Below are 14,317 nucleotides of genomic sequence, written 5' to 3' on the forward strand. Positions count from 1 at the left end.
GCAGCTCTATAACACATCTTTAACCTTAGATTAACCCAATAAATGAATTCAAAAGATGTTTATTCAAACACACTGCTCCACTTCCAGGATTCTTCATGAGACTCATTGACCCAGGTGTTCATAAGAGTTTTTGTTTCCACAGCGATAAAATAAAAGAAACAACACGCCTCACTCAGTCTGATGGTGTTTCATGAAATAAAAGGTTTCAGAGAGGCGGAGGCAGGTTTGTTTTGCTAATCCAGTTCTCGGGAAAGTGGAGGAGCAGAGGAGGTGTGGCCAGCTTCAGGTGGAATTCCCCTGAACTCACCTGAGTCCACCCCCCTCCCTCCTCTCCTCTCCATGCAGGCTATAAAGCTCAGTTCAGGTATTAAAAGCAAAAGCAGGTGCATCTCTGGCTCAGAGTGACACAGAGGTCTGCAAACATTCATCCTGACACAGAGGATTATCCTAGGTCTGAGCGTCGTCCTTCATCAGAGCGTGGACCACACTGCTGCACACAGGTGAGCAAAGTCAGCTGGATAACTGTGATGGAGTGTAGCTCACATTAGGTCACCAACGTTAGCGTCATTTCATGCACGTTCATCACGAGCGAATGTTTCTGAAAGACACTTTTTCTGATTCTAAAACACCTTTGGACTATTTCTCCTGGATATCCCAGAGTCTCAATGTCGTCACCGTGCCTCAGCAGCGTGCTGACCTGCGCCAACCTCACCATGTACCAGAACGGCGAGGTAGCGCTGCAGCCGGCCAACGTGCTGCCCAGCATCACCACCCTGCAGAGCAGCAACCAAGCATACAACTCCAGCATGGGCGGTAAGAAAATAAGAGAAAGTCTCAGTTTTCATAGATTCAGATCTGTTAGAAACCATCTGTAGTCTGAGGGACTCAAACCAAACACCTCAGTCCCGCCTCTTTTATAATCCAGCCTGAGTTTCGTCTTTGGTTTCAGCTGAAGTCTAATCTCACAGTAAACACCATCCTTTATTGTCAGACGTCAGCGACACCATTAGCGTGTTGAACTTTGCTTTGACCTCATTCAGTCTCTGTGCGTTCAATCATTGACCAGCGAGCTAACGTTTAACCGGCTTTAACGGTCAGACTGAAGAATGCAGCCACCTCAGAGATCTAACAGCTCCGGCTTTGTTTGGCTCACCTCAGAGACACCTTCACAGACTGATGACCTGTGTCACCGTCACACAGCCCGACACGTTCACCTCGGAAGTGAAACCAACAAATTTATCAAACCAATGAAACACTCAGTTTATAGAAGAGCGTTAAAGTCTGGTTTTAGATCTCAGGATGACCCCCTTATGAGCTCTAACCTCTGCTCTGTCTGCAGGTGAGTGGTACGGACACATCAGCCCACACTCCTGGAGCGCAGAAAACGTCCTCCAGTGGATTAGCGACCACGTGGAGAGCTCAAAGTTTGACGCCAGCAGAGTGAGTCTGTCTTGCTGCACCATGGATGGTCCCAGCCTCTGCACGATGACCCAGGACCAGATGATGGGGGTCTTTGGCTCACAGCTGGGACTACAGCTTCACCAGGGTCTACAAGAGCACAAGACTAAATACGGTAAAGGAAGCTTCTCACAGCACTCACATGACGTCACTGGTTGACTTGAAATGAGAAACAAGACCGTCCAACCCCAACGATCCAACATCTCATTGTTTCTTTCAGAGCTGCAGAGCTTTTCTGGACCAGAACTCAACGAGACCTGCCAGCTTCTGGACCACTTCCTGGACAACCTGAGCTTCCCTTTGCTCAGCACCATCAAGTTCGGTCAAAGTGAGTGTTCTGCAAACTAGCGTGAAACGTTTTTGGGTTCAAACGTTTGGCTAACCCTCGCTGTGATCTGCCGACAGATGAAGGAGTCGACAGCAGGAGAGACTTTGACTTCAGGGAGGAGTACGACCTGAGCGGTCTGTCTCTGGAGCCCATGGCGCCTTGGGGAGACTCCGAGTACCTGTCCGATAATCAGTCCGACAGCGAGTTCAGCTCCTCGTCGAACAGTGAGTGTTTTCTTTATGCTTCTTGTTCAGATTTCTCTTCTTGGACTTGATGTTTAACGTCTGTCTTCTCTCGTCTCCAGGCGGCATGTTTGGCTTCTCAAACCTGGGCTCACCAGAATCCGGCAGCTCTGAGTCCGACCCAGAGTTCTCCTACCCCTCTATTACAAGTGAGTAAAGAGGAAGAATCAAACTTCTTTTTTACTTTCTGTTTTCTCTTGGGTTAACTTCTCACTGTCTTTCGTTGTGTTGGCAGAAGTCCACGTTAAAACGGAGAAAGGCGAGTCCCGTCTGAAGCGGCCCCGAGGCCGACCTCCTAAAGTCAACAGGGAGAGCAGCGGTAGCTTCTATGCTAACCCAAAGAAAAACAAACATGGTGAGGAGAGATGGTTCTCGATGCAAAGCAGACTTTAAAACGCCGCCTGTCACACTTTGCATTGATAAGCTGATTCGCCTTCTGTTTGGTGCGCAGCTCCTCGCGGCACTCACCTCTGGGAGTTCATCAGAGACATCCTCATCCACCCTGAAAGGAACCAGGGCCTGATGAAGTGGGAGGACCGTCGTGAAGGCGTCTTTAAGTTCCTGAAGTCTGAGGCCGTAGCTCAGATGTGGGGCCAGAAGAAGAAGAACAGCAGCATGACGTACGAGAAGCTCAGCCGCGCCATGAGGTGAGTCCGTCAGCCGCTGGAGGCCGCCACGTGATCGGTCCTACGCGTCTCTAACCAGCACGAACTGACCCGCCTTCTCTCCTTCACAGGTATTACTATAAGAGGGACATCCTGGAGCGGGTGGACGGCAGGAGGCTCGTCTATAAGTTCGGGAAGAACTCGAGCGGCTGGAAAATGGAGGAGATCGGCGTCTGAGCGAGGAATCAAAGAAACGTGATTTGTGCAAAACAAACTTTAAATGTTTAAGACACAAACTTCCTCTCAGAGGGACGGTGTTGCAGAAAATGTAAGCCAGTGTTTTTGGCTCTCGTAGGTTTTATGAACCATTATTAACGTTGTACAGTGTGTTTCTGATTGCTGTCACCACAGAGACGTAAATGAACACTGATTTTTTTTTTTTTTTTTTTTTTTGATACTCGTGAGTTTCTGTCGAAGCGGCAGGAAAGAAACGTACTGCAGTTTGCTCTGATATTTGTGTTTTCTTCGTCTTTTTGTGTGGAGTCTGTTGGGTTTACAGGTCGTACAGGGAGGCGCCTGTTTTTGGTACCTGTGTTTAGCATGGTTACCGTGGTTACCAGGTGAAGTTTGGTTTGTGAAGTAAAAAAAAAAGACGAATGTTTGATGAATGTGTCTTCATGTTTTGTCAGTAATGATGTGCACTCCATGTCTATCAGTATCACTTATTTTAAAGTCTGTTTACACACTGAAATATGCTTTTATCATGTATTTAAAATATACTCATCTATGTGAATCAATATGAACACTTTGTGATTGTTTATGATTAAATTCAGAGGGAAATAATTATACCCCTATATTTGTGAAAACTTTTGTTTTCTTAAATCTATATTAAGTCATTTTTTGTACTTTTTTAAAGCCATGTTTTTTATTTATTTGTTTGTTCATCCCAAACAGGAAGACATTAAAGAAGGATTAACAGTCAGTTAAGCTGATCCCAGACTACGGTCTATGTGTGTGGTGTTACAGAGTGTTTAAGTGAATTTCCCTATTAATGTTATATATGAACTGCAATGATCACATTAATTAGATTGGATCATGAGTCACCATAAATTAGATTTTTTTTCTTTTAAACAAACAGAAGACTTGTCATTTTTTACTACCAAGCTCATCATTCATCAGATGTTTACATCTCAACCAATATTAACATAAATGTCAGCAAAAATTAGTGTCTGTTGCTTTTTATAAGTCTTTGATTATATTACAGACATCAATTATCTAAATTTAAGAAAAGCAGTAGAAGAGCTGTGTTGTAATGCATTTATATATATATATAGTGTTATGTACAGAGAAACTACAGTTATTCATAAATAAGGACAAATTGTGCGATTTATTGTTTACAGATGGATGGGGTACTGTGATACTTGAAACATAAATAAAAGCTATGAACGCAGATATATTCTATAGATTATCAGATTATCTATACAGATTAAGATGCAGTGAATACACTTCTCTAAAATCCATATTGGTATTTGGGTACATAAAGAATAATATATAAATATATATAAATTTATAAATATATATATATATATATATATATATATATATATATATATATATATATATATAGATAGATAGATAGATAGATAGATAGATAGATAGATAGATAGATAGATAGATAGATAGATATCTCATCATAATGTAACATTTTCATCTCATTTTAACCATCAGCTTTGCAGAAGGACTCAAAATCCCTGAAATGACCCTGGCAATGCATTTTGGGTAGTTTGTCCAAGGTGATTTTAGTACAATGAAATAAATACAGAAATGAAAAGGAATAGTTAACCAACAGAAAGTATGATTCACATTCTACAGGAAAGAGTTTTTTCATCTGCGTCAGGGCCTCAGTCATTCTACGTCTTACAAATTACACAATTTCTAAGTCGATTGCAACAAACTCCAGATCCATTAATATCACAGAGGACAGGGTGTTTTAAAAAAAAAGTTTGCAAGTTGCTTATTAAGATCGATCAATCAATCAGTCTTTATTTGTATAGCGCCAAACCATAACAAACGTTATCTGAAGACTTCCCAAAAACATTCACAGGTCTAGACACGTTAATGTTCGTAAAGTTTGATCAACAGAAACCCAACATCAAGACCAGATAAGGAGTCTGATCTCATCTTAATCCACCATGAGTACAGGACTTAGCAGCATTTAGCAAGTTACAATGGAGAGGAACAACTTTCCTTTAATGGGCAGAAACCTCGGACAGAACCAGACTCATGTTAGACAGTTTGGCGTTGTGGCGACGGTTAAGGTGAAACCAGCAGGCCATTCCCTGGCTAAGAGCTGGTTCAGACCTGATCCAGCTCTTACTGTAAGCTTTATCAAAAAGGAAAGTTTTAAGTCTACTCTGAAAGGTTGAGACCGTGTCTGCTCCCTGGACCCCAACCGGTAAGTTATTCCAAAGAAGAGGAGCCTGATAACTAAAGGCTCGACCTCCCAGACTACTTTTAGAGACCCTGGGTACAACCAGCAGACCTGCATGCATCAAACATACGTCTTCAAATAAAAATGAAGTCATTGCAGTATTTAGATAGATAGATTATATCCATAGACTTTACTGGAGTCCCAGTGAGACCACATGTGTTTTATAAACTCAGTCCGACCTGACTCCTCATTAAAACCGTCCCTCAGCCCCAGACTACCAAAAAGAACCGGTGGGACCTGCTCTCTGGGATAGTTTCACTGTGTGGCAGAATTACACAACCTCACCTGTTACCTGGCACACACACACAAGCAGCTGAACACCTGAGAGCATCACGCTACCTGAGACCTGCATGAAGGTCTGCAAACGAAGCGAGAAGCAACAAACACTGTGTGAAAGTCAGCAGGCATGAAGGAGAGTGTGTGTGTGTGTGTGTGTGTGTGTGTGTGTGTGTGTGTGTGTGTGTGTGTGTGTGTGTGTGTGTGTGTGTGTGTGTGTGTGTGTGCTCTCTGACAGATGTGTGTCCAGCCGGTCTTAGACTTCACTGATATCCCTAAATTCCTTCAGCGGCTCTGACCCGGCCCGCAGACACTCTGCTGGTTTCTGGTTCCTGACTCTACTTTAGCTTTAAGGTGCCGGGTCTCTGGATCCAGCTCGGTAATCCGCTACTCAGGTCTGCTGAAACCTAAAACTGGAGATGTTTGGGTGCTGTCTGAAGGTTGGTTCAGGTTCTCAAAACATTCAGCGACAAAAAGTTGACGAAACATTGTTGAGGTGAACGAACGGGAAAACAGCACAACAATGAATTCCTGATGTGATGATGGTGATGATAACAATGACAAATGTTAGTTATTATTGTTTAATGATGACCATGATAAGTAAAAATGATTAAGTTTTGTTGGTGTTGTTGTTTTTGAATCCATCATAAAGTTTGTATTTATCTCTAAGAGGAAACTACGATAGTAAAAAGATGACGATTGCCAAAAAAAGAAGATGAATAATAAATCTGACTGGAGTGATGCTTACATAAACTGTTGTATCTCATTTAATGATTAATTTAACAATTCAATCCCCTTTTTTATCAACATTAAGAACTAAAATCTGACGGGAACATTTCTGTCTCCTGTTGACACAAAGTTAATGATTGGAGGAACTTAGTCACGACATTACTCTGACTTTATTAAAACCTCAGTTAAAAACCTCATTTTTTTCCTCTAACAGTGGTAATCTGGAAACCAGCAGAAGACTGCCAAAATACACACACACACACACGCACACACACATACACACGCGCACGCATGCACCTTCTTTGAGGTCAACATACCTGTCGAGCAGGTAAACTTGGCCTCAGGTCAGAGCGTGAAGCACGTACTTTACTGGAAACGTTTCGATGTGTGCCAGAATAATTCCACAGAGGGAGGAGCATATTTTTACTGAACACACACACACACATACACACACACAGAGTCATACACACTGTTACTGTTTAATCTGCAGACTCACTCTGTCATACTGTGTATGTAACAGTACGTATAAACTCTGTAACCTTTCTGTAGAAGTTGCAGTCAAGGTGAAATGTTTTTTTTTTTTTTTTTTTTTTTTTTTCTGACAAATACCCCCTAACGTGCAAAGTTTATTAACTTTCAACTTATATCGTATTAAAAAATCGATAGAATAAATGTTGTTAAAGGAATTTTTTCTTGGTTGCTATTTAGTTTAATGAATATGTTTTGAATCTACCTCCTGTGTCGGGATGATGTAAGTGCCCGAGACAACAACCCAAACTGTGATAACTAAACCAGAATATAAGAAAAAAATATATATAATAAGTCTAATATGCAATAACTGGTTGATAATGTAACAAAAATTCTGGGCCTCAAACTTTATTAAAAAAAAAAAAAAAGTAATAAACCCAAACACAATGCGTCCATGGTTTCCAAAAAGAATAGAATAGAAAATACTTTATTTATCCCTGAGGGGAAATTCAGGAGAAATCACAGCAGCAATCGAGAAAACCAAAGTAAGAAAGTGTTTAGAAAGTATAAAAAGCTCCTTAAGAAAATAGATGCTGACAGCTTGTCCATCATTGTCCAGTCAGCCAGCCTCCACCTCCACAGGGTCCAGGACTGAGCTTCTTCAGCAGTCTGTTCAGTCTCTGTCTCCTGGATCCTGTCTGCTCACAGCAGGTGAAGCTCTTCACATGTGGCCTTGGTGTCTGCTGTTAGCTCTGTTAGCCATGTCTGTGAATAGCATGATGCTACTCTGCCTTCTGGTTTTCCCTCTGTTGCTGGGTTAGCACAGCTAGCTCGTCCATCTTATTGGAGATAGATCTTACGTTCCCAATAACGATGGATGGAAGGACAGGTCCATGTCGTCACTTCTTAGCTCACACCTGAGAACCAGCACATTGTCCTCACCTCCTTATCCTCACCTTGTGGGGAAACATCTGGCCTAGCACCAGTTAGCTTTGACATGCTACAGGCTGCTAACAGCTGATTTCACATGTAAACAGTGCAGCAATTGTTACATGTAGGATCTCCAGACAAACACAGGAGAAAAAGTAGTAAAACTGGACAAAACCAGTTTGGTATCTATGACCAACAAATGAGCCACACAAAGTAATGACCCACTCCAAATGCAAAAATGATGAAAAAGAGATGAAAAAAATTACAAGAAATGGACAAACCAGGGAGCTGCTGTAACAGGCAGCCACAACCAACAGGGTGGCGCCTAGCAAGTAGGCCTTCTAGTGGCTGGAGCAATGTTTTAAGTTGTTTGGAACCTTGCCGTAGTTATGTCGCCAGCTTTGAGCCTGCACACAACTTTTCTTTCATTTGGAGTTCTCAGTATTGTTGACAGAGAGTAACTGTGATAAAAGTTGAAATTCTAAACCAAAGATGTACCGATGCTAACTGCTAGCACATTGGTGCAATTTCCTATAAACGCTAGCATCAAGGTTGTTATTTTTGTTTTTTGATTTCATTTCGCTTGGTTTTGTTTCTTTTAAAGGAGGAAGCCACTGTTCAGATGTTTGAGGTGTCACTAAGATAAAATATTAGCATCAGTCGTTTTCTTCATTTTTTGGTCAAAAACTGGCCTTTTTTGGTGAAAGCAGTCCACGTTCTACTGCCCATCACTAAAAATGAAGAAAAGTTAAAAAACAAACTTTCTTTTGGAATATGAAAGAGGAGAGTCTTCTCTTTCTTTGGTAGAATATTTTGTGGGTCCCAAGAAAAATGGGTCAAAATGGTCTGAAACCCCTGGCTGTTTGGGGCTTTGACCTGAAAACATCTGGCTGCTGAGTCAACATGAAAGTGAAAAAGGCTCTTCCTGTGTTGAATGTGGAGCAAATTAATTAAAGGACAAATCCTGAACATTAATTGGTGACAAATAAAATTAAAGGGCCTTTTAATCTAGGAGAAAAAACTCCTTAACAGCCTCAGATCTTCCAGGTTTTAAAAACACACTCTATTTTCTCCTCACCATCCGGGGCCTTTGCCTGGCGGATAATCTCATCTTGGTTGTCGTCACTGTAACAGCCTTCAGTTTTCGGAGCAGCCATAAATCCATAAGTGTGTTTAGTGTTTTCGGTAAAGTCATAAACCCAGAGCTGTAAAGACTTCCCGTCAGAAGCTGAGGTAAAAGGGTCAACCTGAGGAGTGTCTCAGACACGGCACACGTGATCTCTTATCAGCTGTTCTCACGCAGCGAGCACACGCTGGAGAGAGTGAAGGGATAATTAAAGCAAGATAACAAAAAAAAAAAACTAGTGTGTGAAGACCTGAACATGGAGGCTGACAGCCTTAGTCATTGATCAGCTATCTGACATCAAAGGCAGAGGTTTAACTGAGCAAACAGTGGTTCTGACTCTTCACAGAGTGACAGGTGGAGGAGGTTTGTGTCCTCCAGCGTCAAACACACAAGTAACGATGAGAACAACCATGTTGACATGTATTTAACAAAGAGCTGATGCTAAAGTCAACTTTTCAGCTACAAATCTCACACAGCTACCTGTGTGTGTCTGTGTAACCTCAGCCAGAGAGGATCTCATGCAGTGTCTTTGGATCAAACCAACTCCATGGAGAGGGGTGGATGCTTTTCCAGGTTAAAATATAAGGCACACATAGACGACTTGTTTTGACTTGGAAAAAATTTCAGTGATGACAGGAGCAGACTTCAAAATAAGGGGTTAATCTGGAGAAATTACAAATCGGGGTTAGAAAGTGGAAGCATCCCTCCTAAATCAGGAGCGTTGGCGTTTTCAGGATGGGAGTAAACAGACACTGCTTCAGCGTCAGATGGAAAAGACAAAAACAGACGTGAGCATTATGTCCCAGAGCAAAACCTGCTCAAAAACTGACGTCTTTAGCAAAATTAAAGGTGCATCAAAAAAGAAACACAATGATTACTTTCCCTGGTAACTGATCACATTTATAAAGAAGTTATTAAATTGTGTTTTCCTCAGTGGAGTTTTGAGCCTGACAGAGAGGAGGGAGGAGCGGGGCAGGGACAGAGCCAGGGAAAAGATGGAAGTTCTCTGTGCTCCTCTCTTTCCTCCACCCCTTCATTATCCCCAGGGAGACCTCCGGGAACATGGGTCGGGGGTTCAGGGGGTGGAGGATGAGGTCTCAGGGAACAGCCAGGCAGGGCCAGTGGAGGTGGATTACCAGGGAGAGGCAGCAGACCTTGATGGTGATCTCCAAAGCTTTCACACACTCTCCTGTCATGATGAAACCACAGCTCATTGTTTTTCAGACGCTCTTTTGGGCTTTCCTCTTTAAATGAACGGCTCTCTGCTCTGCATGTGCAGTGACACACATCAGCCCCTCAGCTTGTTAAAATAGTCCAGCATCCAGACTCAAGCGTTCACGCCGCGCGTTACAGGCGATTTGCGTTTGGTGTTAGAGTCTCTAATTGAGCCTCTGATTGGGTGAACTCACAATCTTAATATCCTCTACACCAGTCATTTCCAAAGTCTGGGTCCTGACCCAAAGGTGGGTCGCCAGAGATTTTTTCATGGGTCACCAAATTAGTTTTCAAAATGTTTGCACCAAATTCATTCTTTCCTTAACCAGAAGAAGTCTCCCCTTGCTGATTTGTTTACTGATGATTGGCTCCTCACACCGTCATAGCTGGTCATGTTTTCTTTGTTAAGGGTCATCAACAATGTTTACTGTACCTGGAAACATGTAACTGTTTTCCAAAAGTCTGAAGCCATGAGGTGGCGCTACTCAAACAACCAAAGGCAAACCACCGTATGTTTCCTACTGTTTCACAGCATCAGAGGAAAACACTGTCACTGTGTCACCATCACACATATGAAAGAGCTGACCCATTGATTACTTTGATTGCTAGTTTCCAAAAGAAAGATTTGAAGCCAGATTTAAAACCTCTTTAAGTTTAAAGTCTGCTGGACCTTGGACCGGCACCAGCAGCAGAAACGAGCTGTTACAGCTCATTTCTGCAGCTTTACAGTGACGTCACGCTGAAAAAGAGGCATGGACTGAGCTGTTACCTTTATTTTAAGTGAACATCACATTTTAATATCTTGTCCTGAATACCACGTGACTGGGATACAATCCTGAAAAGCAAGCAGGCTAACCCTTAGTGAAAATGTAGGTATTTTCAGAGTGTAAGCCCAACAATGCTGTAATGCATTTGTCAAATATGTTCAGCTTGTTGGCTGGTAAAAAAGATGTAACAAAAAAAAGGGGAGCAATAAGAATTAATACAAGAAGCAAGTAAACCAGTCCTTCAAACCCTTTATTTCTTAAATTGAATTTGTTAGAAATTGGTGAGTAAGTCGATTATGGAATGTTACAGATTTTATACAAGACTCACAAAAAACTTTTACCAATTAACCTTCAAGATTTCAAAAAAGACAAAGTTGTAATAAATTAAAAGGATTCGGGGTATTCAATAATGATCAAATCCAGGTTTCTCAGAAATACAGTGAAATTAAATAAGGTCATGCTTGAGTGGCATAAATGGGGAAAAATTTGGTTTTTTTTTTGGCTTTTTTTCTTTTCTTTTTTTCTTTTTGAAAAGACTGATGTGTTAAAAGGCATGTTTGCCTGCAGATGGTCTGTTTTGTAATTTTTTAATATTATTGACATGTGATTGTTGATTTGTATCCTGTGAAAGAAGGGGCAGATACAATAAGAGTTTTCTTCTTTCTGCTCCTTTTCATTCAGTTTTGGGGATCTTTTATTTCTTTTCCTTTGTATCAATTTTTATTTTAGAAAAGAATAAAATAAATATAATAAATAAAAATAAATAAATAAATGTAAGATGATGCAGGAACATGATTAAAGCACAGTTATTCTGTCAACTGGTTCACAGATTGGACATATTTTGGATTGGGTCGCCGTGGCTTATTCCCTTCAAAAAAGTGGGTCACCTGAAGAAAATTTCGGGAAACACGGCTGTAAACCACTGAGTTAGAAAAGAAGACCAGCCCCCGTACTGTGTGTGCTGGTACAGAAACTAGCAATTCAGATGGGAGACAATGATTTTTTTTTCTTTTTGTGTTTTTTTTTTTGGTGTGTTTGACTTCTTCGTACGTCTGGAGCCAGCCTCAGGCGGACGCTGGAGAAACATCAGGTTTTAGCTCTTCAGATATTTTTAGACCAGACCTGTGGCGCTGTCTCTCTTCTGTAGATATTTTTGGTTTGTGTTGATTAAATATTTCCACTTGTCAGCTCCCTCCTCCCTCTGAGTTTGGTGCCTGCAGTTGTGTCACGTGCAGGTGATTTCACACCTCTTCTCCATAAATTTGACTCTGAGGGCGTCCCTCAGACCACGATACCTCAGCGTGAACTCCTCAGAGAAACCCTAGGGTGATAGATGAGTTTAAATGTTTTCAGTCCGCAGACACAAAGGGACAGAAACGCCGGCCAAAGAGAAACTGAACCTTCCAGAAAACGACAATAAGAGAAAGACAAAGGAATTCTTCCCCGTCCATTACATCATTATGAGTCTAACTAACTGCTCTGAAGCACCTGAGCCCGTCACTTCAGCACAATGGAGCCATTATGAGACGACAACAAGGGATTCAAGTGTCAGTTTACTGGAGGTGAACAATAGACAGACCGGTTTAACACAGACTGACGTCTCCTCACACACACACACACACACACACACACACACACACACCACTCTAACCTCTGCACTCTGTTAAAGAGAAGGATGAAACTGTCCAAAAAAATGCAGAGCGACAGATAACACAGTGAACGCCTTAAATGTGTGTGTGATAGAGAAGCTTCGATCTGTTGATCCTGGATTGAAGCTCATCAGCTCGACTCGTCATCTCCTCACAGGACGCAGAAACATCTGACATATTCAAAATGAGCTGGAAAATACATTTACACATTTATTAAATCAAATAAACCCTGAGGGAATGCTCACACACACACACACACACACACACACACACACACACACACACAGTGGATTATATAACACACTCATACCCAGACAGCACACCAACGTCAGCCTAACAGATAAAGTTCCATCGCCACGATGTCACAGGGACAGCGTTGGCTCATTGCCATGATGTCATCGATGCTTTTAAATAATTATAAATATGTTTGGGGTGAAAATAATACATTTATGAAAATTGCCTCATTCCAGAACGATTTGCCACCATGTTTTGCGCCGGGAGGAGCAGGAAGCAGATGATGTCATGTGACAGGAAACACCGTAAAGCTTTGTTTTATAAACCAAAATCTTTGTCCAAGCCGCCTACCCGCATATAAGGGGAAAAAGTTGCATCGTGAGAAGAAAATGACAGTGATACACTGAACGATTAAAGCTGGAGCGCCAGATTAGCCTCCTCAAACTTATAGCTTCTTTATTTATATGTGATCTTTATTTATCGTTTATTTACTCATTCACTAAACCAGGGGTCTGAAACCTTTACTTTCACAGAAGCATTTTTCCTCAGCTCACCTGGATTAAAGTCATTCAGGAGACACAAAACTGACTTTACCATATAGACCATAGAGTGTATGAAAATATATGCATACTTAATAACCATTGAATAATTATCTAAGTAAGAAGTTTTGTTTGTTTTTTAATTTATGAAAATGTACATGTGATGTCTTTGTTTGTTTGTTTTTTGTTTGTTTTTTTATTTTCCAAAAAATTAAAAGGAATGAAAAAAAACATATAAAAAAATGGAAATAGAAAAAAATGCCCAAAATTCTAAAAAAAAAAAAAAAAAAAAAAAAAATTAAAATGTTATGTTTGAACGTTTTCTTAAACATTTTCAATTATGCAAAGTCTTCTTAAAAATATAAAGTTTCAAAAATATGAAAAAAATTAAATTCATTGTAAATTTGAAATTTTGCAAAAAAAAAAAAACACAGTTTTGAAATTTAAAAAAATGTGGAAAAAATAAAGTAAATTGTTAAAAAAAAGAAGAAGAAAAAAGAAAAAGAAAAAAAAGGAAAAATTTAAAAAATAGAAAAATTTTGAAACATGAAAAAATCACAAAAATGTTGGGATTCTAACAATTGTGAAAAAGTTTTAAAACTGAGATTCCAAAACTTTCCAAAGATTTTTGTAAAAAAAAAAAAAAATCCAAAATTAGCAAAAATCTCAAACAAAATATGCAAAATTTCATTTCTTTAAAAATAATAACTTTTTTTTTTTTTTACATATAAATTAATAATTCTGCTCAACTCTTCCATTTGTTGTTGTTATCTGCTGTTTTGCCACAGTTGCACACATTCTGAAATTTGAACAATTATTTAAAAGGTTCAAAAAATATTTGATTTTAGCAATTTGCCAAAATTTTCATTATTTTCTAAAATATACAATATTTACAAAAAATGCAAACAATTTTGATTATTCAAAAATTTGGAAAAACTTTTTTTTGAACACTTGAAATTGATAACATATACAAGTTATATTGCTTATCTCGTCTTTTTTGTTGTTGGTGTTTGCTAATGTCTTGCCACATATCAATCATGTACATTAATCCAGCACGTTGTCAGTTAAATGAATCCATCCACACAGAATTAAAATCTGTGTTTTCTTCCAGATTAGTCTTTTTGTAGATGTAGTTATCTTCCCAGGGCTGTAAAACTTGAGGTTAGCCACAGGTGCATGGAAAGTTGGTGGGCTGTTGATGTTGTAGGAGGTGAAGTGTCAGAGTCTTTAATCATCAATACCCTCTGTAAGAAAAATAAC

At 40.2% G+C, this 14,317-nt stretch overlaps 1 protein-coding gene across 1 annotated transcript; it reads left to right on the forward strand.

Moving 5' to 3' along the window:
- Window positions 1-385: 385 nt before the first annotated feature.
- On the forward strand, window positions 386-2,870 carry elf3 (E74-like factor 3 (ets domain transcription factor, epithelial-specific)). The gene is given in 9 exon segments (XM_074678637.1): window positions 386-500; window positions 659-813; window positions 1,340-1,573; window positions 1,679-1,814; window positions 1,901-2,010; window positions 2,091-2,177; window positions 2,264-2,383; window positions 2,480-2,675; window positions 2,765-2,870. Coding segments are annotated over 8 exon segments (1,137 nt in total). The 5' UTR covers window positions 386-500; window positions 659-665.
- The last annotated feature ends 11,447 nt before the right edge of the window (window positions 2,871-14,317 follow it).

Source organism: Halichoeres trimaculatus, unplaced genomic scaffold (assembly GCF_033239565.1).
Source record: "Halichoeres trimaculatus isolate MK-OKI-2021-1 unplaced genomic scaffold, fHalTri1.1 fHalTri1_scaffold_1, whole genome shotgun sequence".
In the NCBI taxonomy this organism is placed as follows: Eukaryota; Metazoa; Chordata; class Actinopteri; order Labriformes; family Labridae; genus Halichoeres; species Halichoeres trimaculatus.